The sequence below is a fragment of the Cydia fagiglandana genome, chromosome 3 (assembly GCF_963556715.1).
Source record: "Cydia fagiglandana chromosome 3, ilCydFagi1.1, whole genome shotgun sequence".
Taxonomy (NCBI): Eukaryota; Metazoa; Arthropoda; class Insecta; order Lepidoptera; family Tortricidae; genus Cydia; species Cydia fagiglandana.
This window is the reverse complement of record NC_085934.1, coordinates 3,267,898-3,290,169: the sequence shown is the minus strand read 5'-3', so window position 1 is coordinate 3,290,169 and position 22,272 is coordinate 3,267,898. Positions and strand designations below refer to the sequence as shown.

The 22,272-nt window shown below is 38.6% G+C and overlaps 1 protein-coding gene across 1 annotated transcript in view; it reads left to right on the top strand.

Annotated features, from left to right (window-relative positions):
• The first annotated feature begins 1,488 nt into the window (after positions 1-1,488).
• The window catches only part of LOC134680427 (uncharacterized), a 45,622-nt gene continuing 24,838 nt past the window's right edge, over positions 1,489-22,272 (top strand). Inside the window, exons 1-8 of the mRNA XM_063539558.1 lie at positions 1,489-1,583; positions 1,858-1,980; positions 14,247-14,406; positions 18,441-18,675; positions 19,517-19,854; positions 20,195-20,362; positions 20,825-20,968; positions 21,625-21,814. Of these exons, the coding sequence (XP_063395628.1) occupies positions 1,489-1,583; positions 1,858-1,980; positions 14,247-14,406; positions 18,441-18,675; positions 19,517-19,854; positions 20,195-20,362; positions 20,825-20,968; positions 21,625-21,814 (1,453 nt within the window). The remainder of the gene's footprint in view (positions 1,584-1,857; positions 1,981-14,246; positions 14,407-18,440; positions 18,676-19,516; positions 19,855-20,194; positions 20,363-20,824; positions 20,969-21,624; positions 21,815-22,272) is intronic.

Sequence of the window (22,272 nt, the reverse complement as noted above, 5' to 3'; positions counted from 1 at the left end):
ATTTAAATTAGGAATTGATTCCCCCAGTTCGGCCTTTAATGAAGAAATAAATTCAATTGGAGCATAATGTCAGTTTTCGTGGCCTTATAGCACGTATCGACCGCATCGTTTGGCAGCGGCGTACACGTCACGGCACGGAACCGGCTGGAGTGTATCAGCGTTTTTCTATGAGGCTGACGACTTATGTTGCATGCCATATTTCTAATGGCTCCTCTATACGATGGGCCAACGCCGGCCACTCCAAGGGACACATTTATGCGTTGGAGGGAGCAAGTGATATTGCTATCTCATTCTACCGCATGGCTGCGTCCCTTGGAGTGGCCGGCGTTGGCCCATCGTGTAGAGGAGTCATAATACATAGAGCGGCATTAATATTAAACAGTTTTGGAATTGTTGTAGTTTTAGTGATAATACTGAGGACATCTACAGAACAAATTAATATTTTATTTATATAAATATTAGTACATACCTAATGACTAGAGTTAGACCAAGGAAAGTCTGCAACGATTTTGATAGCAGGCGCAGTGCAAATGTTATTTATACGTCATAATTTCATAGAAGTTTGACGTTTAAAATAACACTTTTGCACTGCGTGTGTTATCAAAATCGTTGCAAACTTTTCTTGGTCTAACTCTAGGTATACCTATATAAATTATAAACTGAAATAGACGTCATAAAGTAATGACGAGGACTTGTATTATATGATATGGAAGCACGTATTGCTCACTTTTAGAATTCGTCTAATGATTGCAAATAATTTATAATTTGGGAAATTGGGATGGGTACACCGCCGTGGCTTAAGAGGAAATGGTGCTAACAAAATTAAGAGATCGTCTTGTTGTTGCAGAGCCAACGCGGGTGCAGGCGTGAGGCTGGCGGCGACATGAGCGCGGCGCGGGACGCGGGGGACTCCACGCCGGGCTCCGACGTCACGCGGCTGTTCCCCAAGTGCCGGCCGAGGATGCACCGCCACGACAGGTAGGAGCATGCAAAGGTAGGGAGACATGAGCGCGGCGCGGGACGCGGGGGACTCCACGCCGGGCTCCGACGTCACGCCGCTGTTCCCCAAGTGCCGGCCGAGGATGCACCGCCACGACAGGTAGGAGCATGCAAAGGTAGGGAGACATGAGCGCGGCGCGGGACGCGGGGGACTCCACGCCGGGCTCCGACGTCACGCCGCTGTTCCCCAAGTGCCGGCCGAGCATGCACCGCCACGACAGGTAGAAGCATGCAAAGGTAGGGGGACATGAGCGCGGCGCGGGACGCGGGGGACTCCACGCCGGGCTCCGACGTCACGCCGCTGTTTCCTCAGTGCCGGCCGAGCATGCAACGCCACGACAGGTAGAAGCATGCAAAGGTAGGGGGACATGAGCGCGGCGCGTGACGCGGGGGACTCCACGCCGGGCTCCGACGTCACGCCGCTGTTCCCCAAGTGCCGGCCGAGCATGCACCGCCACGACAGGTAGAAGCATGCAAAGGTAGGGGGACATGAGCGCGGCGCGGGACGCGGGGGACTCCACTCCGGGCTCCGACGTCACGCGGCTGTTCCCCAAGTGCCGGCCGAGGATGCACCGCCACGACAGGTAGATGGGCGAAGGGAGGACCCATGACATGTAAATGGGCGAAGGAGGAATCCACGCCGGGCTCCGACGTCACGCGGCTATTCCCCAAATGCAGGTCCGGGATACACCGCCACAATAGGTAGGGGGTTAATTTAAGATTACTATTACCCATTTAAATGCTTTTTCATACCACTACTATCATAATATTTCCCTGGAAATAATACAGCTACTGATCAAACTAATTCTCCTAATAACTGCTTTATTCATAACCTAACTAACTAACTAACCATTGCAGGTTGAACTCCGGTCTGGAGGGCCGGGAGCACAGCATCAACAACGTTTCCTCGGACGAAGAGCGCGAGAGCCAACTGGTCATACTCAACTCCAAGGGGAGCGCCTACAAACTTAGAGACTCTAGGTAAATACAAGCCCAATGTTTTCTGCTGGACAGAAACTATCCCAAGCAGACTTTCGCTACGTACCGGGTCTAACACATGCCGAGTACTCACCGAGCCGACAGCTAGGTTCCCGTATCGTCACCGAATCATCTCTTAGTTCGGATCCAACCGAAACCGGCATCGGTATTTACATATATCTACTACGTATCATTATGAAGAGTGAAAGAGCCAACTCATCATACACAACTCCAGGGGAATCGCCTACAAACTCAGAGACTAGGTATGTCATACTAAACAGCAACACTCTTAACAGACCCTAAGGAGACACTTATGTCTTACCACAACTGTGAACCACAGAAGCCGGAATGCACATATCCATTGCTGGTCAGAGGCCATCCCACCTGAATCGATTCTGCATTATTGATAACTTATGCTAGAACAATCGCGGTCAGACACGTGCAAGCTGATAACTGACTCTGTGTGTCATCACCGGATCCCCAACTCGCGACGGATGCAAGCTACTCAATACCGGCACGGCATACTTCCCGAGCCCGGCCTGTTCCCGTGCCGTGATCGTACTGTCAAAATGATCACTACGTATTTTGAAAGTACGTTTACCCGCTCCAATGGTTTCTTCATCGTTGATCCACAATAGCCTTTTTCACGCCGCATACACATACTCAAGAATCTTTCTGCTCCGCTCTGCTTAAAATCTTTAATAAAAGAGACGCAAGTCCCATCTGCATTATCATCCGAGAGCAAAACGCATTCAAACTACTCAAAGTTTGTAACTTTGCACAGTTGGAATATCTTATGTGAAGCACTGTCGTCTTAAAGCTCCCTTGTTTTGACTGAAACAGAATATCTAAAGGATAATAAACTAGAAGCAAACCTTTAGACTGTTGCTTCGTCCAGCATTATTATCACATTCTCTTTATAGCAGTTTACTAATTTTCTAAGTCTTTGTCCATGCTGCTATGTATAACTACAAGTACGAGACTTTCTAATAAATTCTACAAACATTCTAGAAAAATTCTACAAACATTCTTATAATCGCCCTAGACCAATGATGGCAATGATGCAGTTTAGCGTATGTGTGTTCATATGTAAGCAAATTACGAAATACACTGACAATTTCCCTTAGCAAAGATAGTAAAATCAACTCGATTTTTAATTATTGATAAAGAACAATCCGCTTTCAGGTTTCTAGTAGTAATTCTTAGGTACCCATTCTGTACAACTTGAAATGCCATCTCATCTTGTGTTTAGGGCGATTCTCAGAGATGACATTCGGTGCCTGACTTCGGTGCCAAATTTTTTTTTTAACTTATATAATATGCAAGTTTATTTCCTAAAATCTACCCTTAATATAAAAAATATTGGTAGTGGAGGCCTCCATTAGAACCTTATAGTTTTCAAGATATTTGAGATTTAAAAAACACCGAAATCATGTGCAGGCACTGAAATCAATTTGCGTCACCGAATTCAATAATGCTTACACCAAAATCACATTTAGGTTTTATATATCAATTATATAATTATTTTAATCATATTTTTCAATCCTATTTGTTGATAAGCGATGTAACAAGGCTAATGATCTCGAAAGCTTACATAAATTTAATAGATATAGACTCAAGATTTTAAAATAACCAAATTATGGCTTGTAAATCAACATCTCTAGAAGATATCCCACACTATATGACTGGCCTCATATAATAGGGTGATGTGTGGCCCTGAAACGAGTATCAGACATGTCGACATTGTCGACCACAAATTCGCATATTAGGTATAATCATTTATTCATTGCATTATTATATCCATGAAGGAGAAGATGTTTGTTTCACGCAATCCGACCGCACACGCATCTAAAAAAAACTTATGTTACCTGCACCTAGGGTTTGCAATCCGGATCCGAAATGTATGAAATTATCCGGATCTGGATCCGGATCCGCGGATCTTCCCATACATTTCGGATCCGTCGTGCAAACCCTACCTGCACCCGATAAACAATACACTCTTGAGTGGTGTTCAATGCTCATTAAATATTTAATGTACTTATAAAGCAATGTGATGCAATACGGAAAACAAGTATTTTTTTAATAAAAGAGTTTAAAAGCGTGAACTCCGTCAATTTAAAACTATAATATTTGAAGTAGTCGAGTAATGCTTGAAGATCCAATTACCAATTAATTATGATCTCCAGCACCCTCAAACACTTGAGCTAAATTGTAACAAAGTTGTTGACAAAGACATAAGACATTGAGGACTGTTAAAACATTTGCTGTGTTCAATTTGTGTCTATGGCTATCCTTTAGAAATATCGATCAGTAGGTACGCTCAGTGCCTTTGAAGCGATCTCGACATTAGAATGCTATTTTATTTTTAATCCCTTGTTCTGTACATCCTGTCCCTTGGGTTCACCTTGCATAGTACTTTACATACACAAGTTATTTTAAAAGAAGTGGGATCTAATTGACTACATTTATTTAACATGGCTGACATGTTTAAAGGTATCGAGGTGTAGGACCTCCGGTGATACAGAGGACGACGAACATAATTTACTTAATTGGTTGGAAAAGAATATCAAGACAGAGAAAGAAACATTGGGTCTATACGTCTGGTTTAAAAAACTACTCATAGTGAACTAGTGATTTTGTGTACCTACTATGACATAATTTACTTACGAACATAATTTTACGTTTGTACAACGTATCTTTCACTTTTTAGACATGATAAATTAGTACAACAAAGTAGTTTACAAAGCAGGATTTGAATTCAGTGATCACTTTTTTGATATCGGTGGTCAAAAAATCCACCGAAACCAGGGAAATCAACACCAGCGATATCAAAATTAATCACTTTTTAGAGATTACAGAAATAGCATGAACGATACAGAGGAGATGTAATAATGGTGGATTTACGTACTTTCGATGACTTCTTAATCACTCACATAACGATAATTGCACTAAAACTTTCGGAGTAAATTGCACCACCGATCTCAAAAAAACATAGGACCAAACCCAGCGAAGGACGGAGAAACGTTTAAAAAATCACTTTATTGTACTGTGACTGTACCTCTACTTTATTCAACGGTTAAGGCACAACTAAAGTATACTATGTTTGAGACACTGAGTTCCTGGTCTACAACTTTGAAGGAGTACTGACATGTTTTGTAAATTACACCGATATCAGTCACTAGCCCGGGACACATCGTAAATTTGGTTTTATTCAATGTGTTGAGCAAACACATTATTGTGATATAAAGAATATGATAAGCTAACTAATACCCTATGCGTGAATACCCATAATAACTCCGATCTAATGCCCCATCTTGAGTAATAATTTTTTGTTTCATAAAATCTGGGTGCGGGACACGCCCACCGAACATCATTTTTGGCATTTGGATTTATTTTTCTTGTATTATATAAATAATAAATAAATAATTTGATAGTGTTCCAGACAGAATATAAGCTGAAGATCATGCCTAAATTAATTCAGATTTATTGAACAGTAAATTCAATCAATTACTGCCCCGGACACGTAAAAACGGCCCTCCTGAGAAATGCCCTTTAATCGGTCTTACACTGAAAGAATTTTTTAGTTGGTTTTACCATATTTCAACAAAATTTATGGGTTAATATAGCACCTACATACCCTTGAGTTTTGTTGAATCAACAAAAACTGTATTGTTGATCAGTTACGGTAACTTCAACTTATTGCATATTTGTTGATTCAACATTTCAATATAATGGTAAAATTAACCCTCTAACAAGGGGTTGATATAGCACCAACCCTTCGATTTTTAGTTGTTTTTACAAGTAGCACAATGGTTAATTTAACCGTCTAGCAAACTATTAATTCATTACTTAACCTTTACATTTTTGTTAGTTTTACTAGTTTGCACTTGGTGCAAACCTGTAAAACAACAAACCATGACAGTAAAATTAACTCTCTAACAAGGTTTGGTTTAACGCACTTGAAATGTTAAAAACACAAGTATGTTTGTGTTGAACCTACTTACTTTCAATGGTTAGTTTTACTAGTTTGCACTTGGTGCAAACCTGTAAAAACAACAAACCATGACAGTAAAATTAACTCTCTAACAAGGTTTGGTTTAACGTACTTGAAATGTTAAAAATACAAGTATGTTTGTGTTGAATCTATTTACTTTCAATGGTTAGTTTTACTAGTTTGCACTTGGTGCAAACCTGTAAAAATAACAAACCATGTCAGTAAAATCTACGTGTTTTTAATGTTAGATTAACCCTTTTACTCAAGGTTGTGTTAACCGAGTTACTATATTGGATCAACTCTTACTATATTGTTGGCTCAACCCAATATATTTTAAATACAGCCAACAAAATCGTGGTGTTGATTCAATCAATGTTTTGGTGTTGAATTTACCTGATTTATAGGTTAAATGTACTTTCAAAAAGAGGTAGGGTTAACAGTCCTGCACTGTTGAAACAACTTTGGCTGTAATAGTTAGGTCTACATGTATGTTTTGTTGAATTAACCTCGATTAAATAATAAAACTAACAGTGTATTTTTGTTGAGGCAATAAGTGTCTTGGTGTTGTATTAACCTAGAATCAATAGTATTTTCAACAAAGCAGTTTTGTTGTGTCAACATATACTAATTTTATTGGGAATACTCAAAATTTTTTGTAGTATCAACCTAGATAAAATAGTATTTTCAACAAAACTGTTTTGTTATGTCAATGAGTGCGTTAGTGTTAAAAATACCTAATCTTAATGTTGAATTAACCTTTAAAGCATAGGTTGGGTTGACTTCGATTAAATGGTAATTTTAACAAACTCGTTGTGTTGATTCAATCAAATGTATTGATGTTGATATTACCCGCTTTAAAGGTTAAATGTACTTAAAAAAAAAGGGTAGGGTTAACAGTCCTGCAATGTTGAACCAACTTATCTTGTAATAGTTAGATCTACATGTATGTTTTGTTAAATTAACCTCAATTAAATTATAAAATTAACAGTGTAGTTTTGTTGAGGCAATAAGTGTCTTGGTGTTGTATTAACCTAGAATCAATAGTATTTTCAACAAAGCAGTTTTGTTGTGTCAACATATACTAATTTTATTGGGAATACTCAAAATGTTTTGTAGTATCAACCGAGATAAAATAGTATTTTCAACAAAACAGTTCTGTAGTATCAATAAGTGCGTTTGTGTTGCATCTATCTGATAAAATACTGTTGAATCAACCTTTCGAAGTAGAGGTTGGCTCAACACGAGCTACAATGTTGAATCAACTTTCGCTTTAGTTGTTAGGACTACAACTTGTTTTTAGCGGAAGTTGATTCAACACTGTAGCTCGTGTTGAGCCAACCTTTACTTCGAAAGGTTGATTCAAGGCCTTTTTTATCTGTGGAGCCTAGTACGCTAAATTGTATGTCTGACATAAAGCATTCGTCCCTTTCTGGCAAATATGCGAGTGGAGAGGACTAATGCTTTACGTCGGACATAAAACCTAACAGACTAGGGGAGCAGGTACATAATATGCAACACAAATGCAAACTTGATACAGCAAAACTGTTGTATTGACAATACTATTATGTCTAGGTTGTTAATACTAGGTACAATACAAAACATTTAGTGTTCGCAACAAAATTAGTAGAAGACACTGCAAAACAGGTTTGTTAAATATACTAAATTGATTCTAGGTTAATACAATATAATTACATAAGTTCCTTGAATATTTTGATAAATTTACACACATTAGTCAAATTCACACAGATAGGAAGTAGACACGACACTAAACAAAAATATCTTCTGCATGCGTAGGTACACATAACTTTCAGTCAAATAAAATAGAGGTTAATTATAGCCTAACTAAGAAAACAAGTTGGTTCGGCATAGCAAGTACTGTAAAAAGAACATTAAAAAACGATTCATACGACAAAAAGTTTATTCTTAAACAATTGAACCTACCACAGGTAGAAAAAAAATCTAATTAGGTTTAGGTGGCGCGCATATTATGATGCTTTATACATATATATATATATGTGTGCGAATATATATTCAAGGTGTTACAAAAACCCTGTATACTTAACCCGAAACCTAGTGACAGTACAGTAGGTACTCACAAAACTGAACAACTTTTCCCACGGAACATGGGTCATGAAATACAAAATGGTTTTTGGGATATATAGTAGCATATTAGATTAAATATGTTCAAATCTAAAAACGAAAAGATATAATAGCTCGACTGCATTTCAATCAGGGCTCGGAACCGGTTTTTTGTAAAACCCAAAATAGCCCCAATATTTTTAATTATTTTATGCTCTTTACGTAGGACTGAATCATGTATTTAGGTAACAACTTCTTATTATTAGATTGTCAAAAATGAAATAATAAAACCAAAGAACGAAAAAGAACGTAATAATACCGGTATTTTTTGTATGAAGAAAAAACCGGTTCAGAGCCTTGATTTCAACTGCGAAACGACTACAAAATCGCAATGGGGTAGGTGGTCTGAGTTGCGTTCTCGCGCGCGACTCCATACATCTGGCGCGACTTCAAGTATGGAGTCGCGCGCGAGAACGCAACTCATGTGTATCATTCATTAATCTTATTTAGTATTTGCTCAGTCATGGCTGGCTCTAACAAAATATATAATTTATTATAAAATAGACTATTATGGAAAACACTCTAAAAGGTAGCCAACTCCCTACAAGCAATTCTGCCATAAAAAATTTACTACACAAAGCTGCCGTCCTAATAAAATACGCAGTAACTATGTATCAATCTCATATAATATATAGTTATTGCATTATTCGGGTTATTCGCACTAGTTACCACCAATTACCAGTGGTAACTACTGGGAATTTTTTCCCAGTAGTTACCACTAAAATTCAACAACTAATAAAAACAGTATACAGGGTGATCAATCCAAATGGGTCAGTATGGAGAAGTCGGAAACTATAGAGATAGCGAAATCTGTTCTTAGGAACCATGGCTTCGATTTTAGATTTAATAATAATGGAATTCAATTTTTTTTTAAATCTATCATACATAACCGGGATTCGATCCTGGTCAATATTCTTGTTGTTTGTTTGTATGGCAACTTTTAAACGATGCGTGATAGGTGGGGGGGTGCTCGACCAAATATCATAGAGGGCCCCGAGACAAAACAAACTACATTAAAAAAAATCAAAAAGGGCCGATTTTTTTTAATTTTTTCAAGTTGGTCCGAGCGCGCTGAGATTTGGCATGTGGCGAGCCTGGGGGCCCAAGATTACCATGTCAAAAAAAAATTTTGGAAAAATCCAAAATGGCGGCGGACACGGGCAAAGTCAAATTTCCAAGTAGGTTAAGCGAGCCCGAAGGGCGAACTTCAGGCCGGGAGGCCGAAGGCCGACCCCGGCGGAGGGCCGAAGGCCCGGAGCCTCCACCCCGACTCCCAAAACGCGAGGCCGAGGCCGAGCAAACGAAGGCCCAGCTCCGCGTAGGGCCGAAGGCCCGAAGCGTCACACGAAAGGGGGAAGTTGGAGCTTAAACACGACCCAACTTTTCCTATTGGGAGTCGCGTTTTGGGAGTCGGGGTGGAGGCTCCGGGCCTTCGGCCCTCCGCCAGGGTCGGTCTTCAGCCTCCCGGCCTGAAACTCGCCCTTCGGGCTCGGTTAACCTACTTGGAAATTTGACTTTGCCCGTGTCCGCCGCCATTTTGGATTTTTCCAAATGTTTTTTTTGACATGGTAATCTTGGGCCCCCAGGCTCGCCGCATGCCAAATCTCAGCGCGCTCGGACCAACTTGAAAAAATTTAAAAAAAGTCGGCCATTTTGATTTTTTTTTAATGTAGTTTGTTTTGTCTCGGGGCCCTCTATGATATTTGGTCGAGCACCCCCCACCTATCACGCATCGTTTAAAAGTTGTCATACAAACAAACAACAAGAATATTGACCAGGTTCGAAGCCCGGTTATGTATGATAGATTTAAATAAAAATTGAATGCCATTATTATTAAATCTAAAATCGAAGCCATGGTTCCTAAGAACAGATTTCGCTATCTCTTATAGTTTCTGACTTCTCCATACTGACCCATTTGGATTGATCACCCTGTATATACTGTTGTATATACAGAGTGTTTGGTACATCGTTTGCCAAATTAAAACCGCAGATAGCTTGAGTCATTTGCTATGTTCTCATGCCTAGAAAAACAAAATTGGCCATGGTTTTTTTTACAACTACGAAAGTAAAAATTTGTAATTTAAGTACGAAAAACTGTCATAGAAGGGAAGAATTTTTTTTGCACCAAATTAAACATTTCTAGGCCTGAGAAGATAGCAAATGACTCAACCTATCTGCCGTTTTAATTTGGCAAACGATGTACCAAACACGCTGTATATATTGTACTTTAATAAATAATTATACTTAAGCCGATTAGTGTTTCAGTGAACTGCCTTAAAAGTGATTAAAAATAAAAATAAAAACAGTTTTACCCGTGCAAGTGCAAAAACTAAAATAGTCAATGAGAAATTAACGCTTGAATGAGATTTATCTTATTAATTGTAACTCGAATTAATTATACGGACGAACATACAAATCAGTTAAAAACCAACTATTATTTATCACTTTAAGGCAGTTTACTGGAACACTAATGGACATATCATTATTTATTAAACTACTCTGTATTTATACGATACAATTTACACACCGCATACATGCATTTTTCACGCCGCATACATGTTCTTGTTCGTTCACATACTTAAGAATCTTTCTGCTCCGCTCTGCTTAAAATCTCTAATAAAAGAGACGCAAGTCCCATCTGCATTATCATCCGAGAGCAAAACGCATTCAAACTACTCAGAGTTTGTAACTTTGCACAGTTGGAATATCTTATGTGAAGCACTGTCGTCTCAAAGCTCCCTTGTTTTGACTGAAACAGAATATCTAAAGGATAATAAACTAGAAGCAAACCCTTTTAGTCCGTAGCGTCGTCAAACATTATCTATTATCACATTCTCTTTACAGCAGTTTACTAATTTTCTAAGTCTTTGTCCATGTTGCTGATGTTGTTGAAAAATTCAACAACATTCTTATAATCGCCCTAGACCAATGATGGCAATGATGCTGTAGCGTATGTGTATTCATATGTAAGCAAATTACGAAATACACTGACAATTTCCCTCAGCAAAGATAGTAAAATCAACTCGATTTTTAATTATTGATAAAGAACAATCCGCTTTCAGGTTTCTAGTAGTAATTCTTAGGTACCCATTCTGTACAACTTGAAATGCCATCTCATCTTGTATTTAATCGGACTTAACACAAACTAGTAGCGAAGATCTTGTGATAAGGTATTATTCCTCAATTCCCATTTATTTATCCCCGTGGGGACAAGTAGGAACCGAAATAATCGTTCAAGAAATAGTTCGACTGAATGGAGTATTTCAGAGCGGAAGGTATCGCTTTAACTTGCCACGGCATGGCACCGTGCCCAAAAGCTGGCGACCTCTTCGATGGAAATTCGTTGCATATTACAAATGTACGAATTGCTATTCCGCTAACTGAAACCTAGAATAATTTAGGCACTGTCTCCGTAGTGTTTGCGTTACTTTCAAGTTAATGGATGCCAGTGCTAGTAGTTTCTACTATCTTACTGTTCCTAGCGTCTTATGGAACTAAATATGTATGTAATAAGTGCATGCCGCGCGAGAGTTAAATACGTATTGTGTACATGTAAATAAATATAAGTAGGGCACTTTCCAAAATATTTCGGGGATCTCGGAAACGGCTATGCTATATGGGGGTTTTCGGGCCGAAAAATGTATCTACGAGTAGCTAGGTCCCATTTTGATTTATTTCTTGTTATCATCAGCGAATTTTTTGTCACAATTTGTTGCCCCTAATTTTTGGCCGCCCTAGGCCCGGATCTGCTGGGCCTTAGGGCAAACTCACCACTGACTCCGAGTTAGTTGGCTAACCCTGGAACGCGCTAGTGAAAGCCACAAGGTCTTAAGTAATTTTCTGCCAGGAGACCACTATTCTACGTAACCAAACAACTCTGTTGGACCGACCCCAAAATTGCAAAACAAAGTAGGCTACGCGTTGCACCTCTTGCACAGACAAAATAATTATATGAAACAGATAATTTTGCAGTGGATGTTTTCTCAACGCTAATTGAGATAACATCCACTGCATAACCAGATATCTGTTCGTTCGTACATACCGTAAAACGGGGTGAGTAGGTTTCGCGGGGAGAGTTGGGTTATGAATGGCGAGAGAAGGTTTGAGAGGGGGGTGAGAAGGGATTTTAAAGCTACTGCTACAAAAATTATGTATTTCAATTTAAAATGGGGCTATAGTAATACGCATAATAGAAAAAAAATCGATCCAACAATCTTCCAAAATCACCTTTGTATGAAAAACCCTCTCACCCCAAATACGAGGCACTACGGGGTGAGGTGAGTTTTCCTCTTTATCGTCAAAGTTATGAAATGGAACTACCCAAAATAAAATACAAACGTCCGAACCACTTATTATATACACCATTCAGTTTTTACATGTAAAAATAAAATTTTATCGAGGTTTGAAAGTCAAATTTCACCCAACTCACCCCATTTTACGGTACTATTTTGTATCTTTGTAACATTATTGTTACAAAACAACTGCATGCAAGTAACATAACTAAGTGGATTACTAATATGTTGCATAAAATTTATTGTCATATTTTACTTTCGCATAGCAACCCTTGGCAGAATCATCATTTCGCAGAATTACTTTTTGCATAAGTTTCATGGCATACTGTTGTTTCGCACAATTTTGTAAAGCAGAATAATGCAATGGCATAATCTCAATTTGAAGAATAATACTATAATCGAATAATTGTTTTGCCGAAAATTGCGTCGCATAATATGTACTTGGCATACTGTCTTTTCGCACAATTTCCTTAGGCAGAATAATTCATTGGCATACTGTTGATGAGAATAATATTTTGATGGATAGTTAGTTTCTCGCCGAAATATAACTATTTTCATGGGATATAATGTTTAATCGATATAAAAGCTATTCGATATAACGTTTACTGGATATTATGAATATTTGTTATAAGTATTTATGGTATAATGTATTCAAATGTATAATAATAAGTTGAGGTTATAATAAAAAAAGTCGGTTCTGGCGCTTCGCCGGCCGCTACCGCGGCACGCTCGCTTCGCTCGCTCGGCTCGCGCGCTGTAGGGTCGCAGTTCTACCTAACACTCCTCCTCGCTTCGCTCGTCGTCGTACCTAACTGAGACCTGCCTTAAATTCGAATACGTAGGTTGTTATAATAGTAGTAAATATTACAAATTATACCAGTACTACATTATGCCAACTGAGCGTTATATCGAACTTAATTATATACGCTGTTAATGTTAGATTAGAAGTTGTTATATTACAAGTTCATTATACTTGACGATAGTTAGACTCTTTAAGAATATACCATATATTGTTATAGCAAAAGTGCATTATGTCCCTCAATCGTTATATCGACTAAAAATATATCAAAAGTTGTTATATGGACCGTTACGCACCCTCTTTTGAGTAGGGGTCGCAGTTCTAACCTAACCTAACCTACAGTTCTGGCAACAATTTCTTTTGTGTAGGGGTCGCAATTGTAACCTAACCTATAGTTCTGGCAGCAATTCCTTTTATGTAGGGGTCGCAGTTCTAACCTAACTTAACCTGTAGTTCTGGCAGCAATTCCTTTTGTGTAGGTTCAGTCAGCGACATGAGTATTATGCGGTAACAATTTCGGCAGAACTTTTATTCTGCTGCATAACATTCTGCGAAATTCAAGTCTACAATATGAGCAATATGCCATAAGAAATTCGGTGGAATGTAATTTATGCTACATACAATTCTGCGTATGTAAAATCGACGATAGTAGTATTCTGCTATTCAAAATTCTGCCAAATGAATGTTATGCGACATGACAGTTATGCTAATTATACAATTAGGTATGCAAAAGTATCATTCGGTTAAAAATGTTTCTGCGAAACCTGCTATGCGAAGTGTATTTCGGACAATCGATATTATGCAAGATAAAGGGAAGCCGCTTGGGAGGCCATGACGAAAACTTGTATAATTATATTTGATATTAATGCAAATTCATTTAGGTATTTTTCTTTGTGAAACATTAAAACCGTGATGAAATAACCGTGTGTTCCATAGCTGAAATGGGGCATTAATGGGGCGTAGGCGCCATCGACAATAAGGCTCATTAAAAAAAAAATTTTTTTTTTCATAGATAACGCCACACATAAATTTCCTTTGTTACCAGGATCATAGAAATAGCAGGCGGCCGAGAGCTCTACTCGCAGAGTCGAACCAAAGCGGTTCGGAAACTAAGGCACAGCAACACACACAAACATAACCTTCGGAACAAGGTGCGCTCTCTGGCCAAGGACACACTCGACTACTCGGACAATCTTAGTAACGAGGTAAATATAAGACTAAATATATACGAGTATTATCCTATCTTACAAGTGGCGTAACTGGTATGATCAAGCGGCCAAAATATTCACTGGCCCCATAAGGATGACACGCTAGACTGGGCCGAGCCCGGGCTGCGGCGCCCCACATATAATTTTCTATGACGGCTGATCGGTGATCACGTGGTGTTTTCCATAGAAAACGAAGCGCGTTATGCTCTGGCCCGGTCCCGGCCCGGTCTAGCGTGAGTTATCCTTTACCCGATTGGGCCCCCCCATTGCCTTCATGCGATGGTACTGCAGGCTTTTGTTGGTATAGTTATGTCACTGTATCCTACCAGACTGCGCCAGTTAAATAATCTTGTTTACCTATGCTTGTTATATCGTCTGCTGAGAAAATTACCGCTACTAGTTTTCTATTTCTATTTATGAATGAAAAACATATAAATTGACGATCTAACTAGTGAAATAAAATAGGTACTCACTTGAATTAAGAATATACTTTTAGTGTAATTATAATTTCAAAACAATTGATATATATTTCCTATCAGATTCCTTTGGTCCACAAATAGTGACAAGGTTTTCAATCATTTTACAGTCGTATCGCCAACAAACCAATGTTCTGAAGACAACTTTCTAAATACTAGGTTTTTTTACCAAATGTAATCTGCCAGGAAATAAAGTAATTTAGAGAATGTTTAAATAGAACTTTCCCAGCATTTTGAGTAGTCTTGTTTCATCGTCATCAGCCCATTTTGCACGTTGCCTGTCCCAAAATTTTTCCAATTTAACGGTGAATCTGGGACCTTCAATTTTATGGCCCGTACAAAAATTTTCAGAGTTGTCTGCCAGAAATATTTAACTATTATTAGGTACTAAGTATAGAACCGGCACAGAGAATCAGTATTTTGCGCCAAGAGTTGATGTTGCTTTGACAACAAACCATAGAAGCCATGCGTGTGTCTCGCGACCTAAACGCGTAAGCGCCATGAGTTTTACGACGCTTACGACGCTTTGGTCACGTGGCACAGGTTGCGATTGCGACAATTAGGATTGTTCATTTTTTTTAGACCCCCATTTTTATTTTATTTTCTGAAAATATAGGTTAATTTAAGATACCAATTTGAATGATTAAGTAATTCGTGGCTCGGTTGAATATTTATAATTTATTGAAAATATGAGATACGACTTCTCGTAAATTACATGTCGTCGGCTGATTAGGATAATGCACAAGCAACAACAAGCATTAAAAAAATAGTTGTCATTGTCAATTGATTGTAATGTCACCTGTCGACAATGTCAGTGTCACGTGTTTCTATAAATAACAATCGTCTGGAATGGAAAACTCGTTTATTTTGAATCATTAATTTCAAAATACCTACGCTATAAATTTGAGAAAGCTGATTCCAGAAATCTGCCTAAGTTATATAATATAACTTAGTTTTATTGGAGTATGTATCCATATAGCATCCAACTCCAACCATAACTTGGCTGAAATCAAGGGAGCATAAATACAAATGTAAGTTACCTACATCATATATATTTTAACTGATTCGATTTGTAAGAAGATTGGATTCATAAAATCGTTACAAGCGTCCATTGCTAAAGGTAGCTTAGCACCCAGTGGGTGCTTTCTACCGGCTTGTCACCATTGTTTGGATATTGTACTACATACTTATACTACTATATTAGGAACATGCCAATTTTACTAATTATATCCTATTATTTCAGGTCATCGTGATTCCTATTTAGATACAGCTGTGACATATGTAACTGCACTTGGGCCCAGAACAAAGTTGAGCATTTTGTATTGAAACGAACGTCATATTAATTATTAATCGTCGTAATACTTTACGACCGTAAATAATGCCTGGGAACAGAGTAAATAACAAACCATACACTTCTCTTCTGGATGGTCAACAAGAAGCCATCATTGTCAGATGCTCGTGCAGAACATCATAAACATACATTTAATGTAAAGTTACTATTTTTTTTGGAAACATATATAACATATTTCCCAAATGAATAAAAAAGTAGGTAAACAAAAACATGTTTTATTATTCACAACTCTTTATTAAGTCTTGTCCACCATGATATCAGCAGCTTGAACTGCAACATGTACCTGGAAATTAGAAATTATATCTTTTTAAAGCAGTTTCAGGCTGAATTTTGAGTATGGCTATATATTCTTGTATATTCCTTCTTTCTAGTAGGCACCATCTCTGTTTAACGGTTTGCCTTTAGATACTCTGGCTACATTACCACAGAAAATAAATAGATACCACGACCCTACCAATAAAGTGAGCTTTTAAATACTTAATTGTAGTAAATTAATATTAATTTTATACTTACATCGACGTAATTCTCACAGCAATACTGTGTGTAACACGTGAAGTAGGTAGGTATTCCAAGTTTAATTCACGGCACCATCTTTCACGTCGTAGGTCTTCGTGGATTCGAACTATTATTTTTGTGAATCATTCCCACACATAGGAACAAGGTTTTTGATATATTATTAAGCAATGAAATCTACTGTTTAGGTATTAATTATAAATCAAATTGTAACAAACAAGCGCAGCGGTTTAACTGAAAAATTTTGTTATGACAATCGATGACAATGATAACTTTGACAATACGTGAGTGACGGATTTATTTACTATGGTTCGACAACTTTTATTATGCAATGACTTTACATTCAGCCCAGGAGAAGGTCAAACTAAGGTCATAAGGATATTTGTTGAAATATCTTCAATCCTCAATTATTATATAGCAGCAAATGTCGGAAACTGTTTAAAAACCTTATATCTCGAAATGGTTTTCGAAATAGAACATTTGAAAAAAAATGAACAATCCTAATTTCATTATTTGGTATGGCTTCTCTGTAGTAACAATAACTCAATGGCCAGAAAAGTGTTAGTTATTGTTAAATTCCAAGATTCGCCTGTTTCGTTATTGTTGTTAACATTTTACCATTGGGCTGATGGTTTGCTATTTATTATGTTCTACGATTTAAGCTTGACGCTAGTGTAGTGTTTACCGTAAAGATAAAGTGATATGAACCAAAATCAAAAACATTAGGTAAAGCCTGACAACAGTTTATTTGACCCTCGCCATTTTGCGGATTTTCAATGGTACTAATTTATTTTACTGGCAACAAGTACTCTTTGACAACGAACGTTGGATGTCATCGAATGTCATCGATGTAAACAAATAGAAAATATCTACGAATATATTCAAATATAAACGATTTTATTACAAAAATACCAAAAAAATATTCCAAAGATGCGAAAAAAATTGTATTGAATGCAATCATATACTTACAGCTTAAAAAAGACGAAGGATTACATAGCATTCCAATAAATAATGTTTTAAAATTAGTTGTTGACATGACCGGTATTGACGTTTTATAGTGCGGTTGTATTGAACTGGTTATCGTATCGTATAGGAAGTAACTCAAGAAAATTAGAGCAATTGCTGTGACCATGTTAAAAAAAATGAAGACGATTATAGGAATATAAAGGTCCTATAATCGAATTGGAGACTGAACGTTTTATAATCGAGGTTGGTGTTCCTGAAAGCGGCACAATATCTGATGAAAATCAGACTTCATCAGAGTCAGAAAACGAAGAATATATAAATATGTGAATATTTAGAATCCGATTTTGACGAATAGGTAAATTGAAAAAACCGAATTCTCTGTAAGCAATGTTTCTGACATTATACGAGTATCAACATGAAGCCAATGCCCACTACCCCGACTATACATGACGTACGCACATTATTGCCATAACTGCCATCATAAGTAAGCTGTTTGCAGCTACACTATCTCAGGGTTAAATAAACTGTTGTCAGGCTTTAATCCTAGACAAAATAAATGTATGCCTCAATTGCAATATCTAGTGAACAGTATTGACTGTGCAAAACACTTATCAAGTTATCACTGACTTCTTTGACATAACTGACAAATAAAAACGTGTCCCTAAACACAACTTTAAAATACACTAGGGTCAAGCTTACACTAGCCTTAAAACTATTATTTGCAGATATCCTTGCAAAGGCTAAACAATGAGCCTAAAAAAATGATATCACGCCACACGTCACCGACTTACACAAATGGGGACCGGGAGCCCATCATAGAGGAGACGATGGGGATTCCTAAAAACAGTTCACCAATTCTGGACCCCCATAAAACGAATGACGTGAGCACTAAGAGTAGCCCCATAGCGGTCGTAGCGGACGGAGAGGTCGTCGTTTTTGACGATAACGAGGACTGGAAAGGTGATTATGGAATTCTTTTGAATACTGAGTTGCTTTGAGAATGGGGTTGAATGAAACGTGTTTACTTTTAATGTTGTCAATAAATCATCGTCTATACTGAAACAATAACAGTTAACATTTGGTATTTAGAGTCGGATCAACCTAACTCTGCAAGCCATTCGCAATGTCAGTCATCATTAATGTCAAATTTCTACGAAAATATGACACGCCCTCACTTTGTTCTATCCATGTCGCTGCAGAGTTAGAACCTTAAAGGAACTCTAGTTAATTTTCATTTGTCATTTTTTTTAAATATTGTTGACTTACTTCTTAATTAGCTAATTATATTGTGTTTGAATGTGACGATGCTTAAAAATATCGTCCGGTAACACTTTCGTAACAACAACTACTTAATTAGCAACTAATTGACTGCCAGTATTAAATAAATAATAAAAGAATTAGTATTATCTGCATTCTCAAAGTATACTCGATCCTAATGGTTCGGTTGTTTTCTTGCGCTCAGATACAGAAATGTTTATCATATATTAATGCTCAATTAGTTCATACGAATGTTTAAATTCGGTATCCTATTTGGCAACATAAAATTTGATAAAAGTTTCTGTGTTTGGGTTATTAGTGCTCGTTCCCAATAAATAGTTATTTGAAATGGCTAAAATATCTTTAGACTAAATTCATCTAATCGTATCATCGTCCTTATCCTTAGATGCATTCATGTTTGTAACTTCTAGTTTCTAGTCTTCCTTTCCTTTTACTTCAACAGTAACATTAATTTACTAATTTTCTCCCCTTTGTTTTTTAACCCAATGATTCACAATCGTTTTTTTCTCTCATTTATTTTCAGTGATATTGAATTCTGTGTCCCTAGGTCTTCGGATGGACCCGGATGCTAGTGATCACGAGATCGATCTGAGTGTAAAAAGGACTTTAGACAATATGAAAAACGGTGACAGTGATGTGATGAACAATAAAAGTGAGTTAAGTGAGAGTGAGTCGAGTCCTGGAGAGGAAAGGAGTGATGCAAGCCCTTCTGGAGTTTGGATGTCAGAGGATGAGGATAAGGGGAGAGTTACAAGGGTGATTGGGGAGCTGCCTATAGCTGAATATGAGGGGTCGCCGCGGAGATATGGCATTGGCAGTCAGAAACAGACTGTCAGGTCGCCGAGGCCTGGATTTCCGCAGGTTGGTTGACTTTAAATCCAGCACTTAGTTTTGTACACACCGAAATTTACACTTTTTTATGAATGATGTTTAAAAGCCTGCTTTTCTCTAAGAAGCACAGAGCATTTTGGGCACGGAATTGAGCAATAGAGGTCTTGACATGCATTGCAACTTTGATAAATCTTATATTCAGATGATGGAATAGAGAAGAATTATCTTTTACAAAACTTATACAAAACACACCCTTTTTCACCCATAGTGTTTTATAAAAACAATGTAATTTTAACGTCAAAGAAATATTAAACAGGTGAAGTCTGACAACCCATTGACCCAGCTTAAACTCCGTTCTCAATTCTTCCAGCGGATAGTGACAGAGAGCAGAGACGTGACGCCGCCGTCAGGGTCAGCAGCATTCGACTACCTGTACGAGTTCTCTGAGACGAGGAAGGTTCTCGAAGAGTTCTTCAGGTGTCCCGCGGTGGCTGGCCATACGCAGCTCAACACCAACGATGAGATTGTTAATTTTCAGGTTAGTATCATACTCCCTCTCATTCATTTCCTATGAGCTGGACGGAAACAAAATATTACGTTGGTATCTACGAATACTGCGATTAAGAATTTTCGAACAATTGTAAACCGACCCCTGGAATACCTGTTTGGAAATTGGCGAACCATTCATTGCCTCTTCAATTTTCAGTTAACCGGCATATTGATTGGCTACTGCTATTGGGGTTGTCCGGTCGAAGTATTTTACTGATAGGTTGCCCTGTTAGTCCCTAGAAATTCTTTTTATTTTGGGGATTTTACGCCCTGGATGCTGGCATCCAGGTAGTAAAATCCTATAAACTAAATCTCATAGAACTAAGGTCGAGAAAGGGGCAAGCTATGATGGCGCCAACAATGCAAACCTTTGACAGAGTTGCCAACCCCATTGATTCGAATCCATGCTTCTAGATCCCAGTATCTAAACAGAGACCATTGTCATTCCCAGGAGTTAGATTACGAGCTCCGCCGTCAAACGCAAGACTGTCCGTCGGAGAACGGAGTTGAAGGGAGCGACGCGGAGTGGCCGCACACAGACACGCTGGACTCGCCACACACGGCGCACAACCACACCAACTTCTTAGGATTACAGGTAAATAAACAACATAGCCAAAAAATGTATAGACACTTTTCTAGGTGGTAGGTTAGCGTGGTATGGGCATGTAATGAGGAAGGATGACAGTCAGTAGGCAAAAGAATGTTAGGGAAGAATGTTGATAGACGGGGAGCGGATGGTAGACCCAAAAAGCGATGGATGGATTGTGTGAAAGAGGATAATATATGAAAAATCTTTATCTTTAAAAGGAGTGAGTGCTGAGGTGACGAAAGATAGAGGCGAATGAAAGAGAAAAACATATTGTGCCGACCCCACATAACGTGTGCGAAAGGCAAAAAGAAGTCACTTTGCAGTTGGAAAACATGGTAGAAGGCAGCACACTGACACGGTTAATCCTCAAGACTAACAAACGAATTATCATTATCACTTGGAAACTTACAAATACATATTTTTATACATTCAATCAAAGAGGTTACTCCTCAAACTCTCTGAAGCGATTTGACAGCTCTAAACTCCTTTTATGGTAACATTCCATTACTGAACGCAGCTGCACTACTGATACTGAACGCGTCGGTGTTATTGTCAATTTCCACAGTAGTGCAGCTGTCGTTGGAAATTCACTGTCACCCTTAGTCCTTTTTAACATATAAAAAGTTAAATACATAGGTATACATCTTCCTTTCTTTTCACAGCAACAACGCGAGTGCTACGGCGAGCCCAACGTGGCGGCGCTCCGGGTGGGGTCCGCGTGGAGCGGCTCCGCGTCCCCCGCCGCGCCGCCGCCCCGCACCCGCGCCCCCCTCGCCCTGTCCCCTGAAACAAGCGACGAGGGTAGCGATCTCTCGCTCATCATCATGGAGAACGAGCTGAGCGAGATGAAAGGTAAGTTGCATGTGCGACAACGTAGTCGATGTGGTGGCCTGGTGACTCTAAAAGAGCTGCGCTCGCGAACCCTGGTCGCACTTGCTCTCTCTGTCCGGAGATGACGAGGGTTTTGTTCTCTCGCTCTATCGAGATGGCGCGGTGGCACAACGGGTCGGCTCGGCGTGGAAAGAGCGATGACCATGCAATATTATAATGACATCGTCCTGATCTAATAATGGATATCTAAAGTAGTCATAGAAACTGTACCTATGTAATGTATGGATAGTTTTAAGTTATTTGTTAAAATAGGTGGAGGGTAGTTCATTCATCGATCTGGTTTTGGTACGGTCGTGTTTCGCTGTTACTCCTTAAATCCTGAACCTTACAGGGATTCCCACATCCTAGATACGGACTTTTCAGAAACTAGACGATCAAATAACGCAACCTCTTTGAATTTGAGGTTGTTAGACTCACCT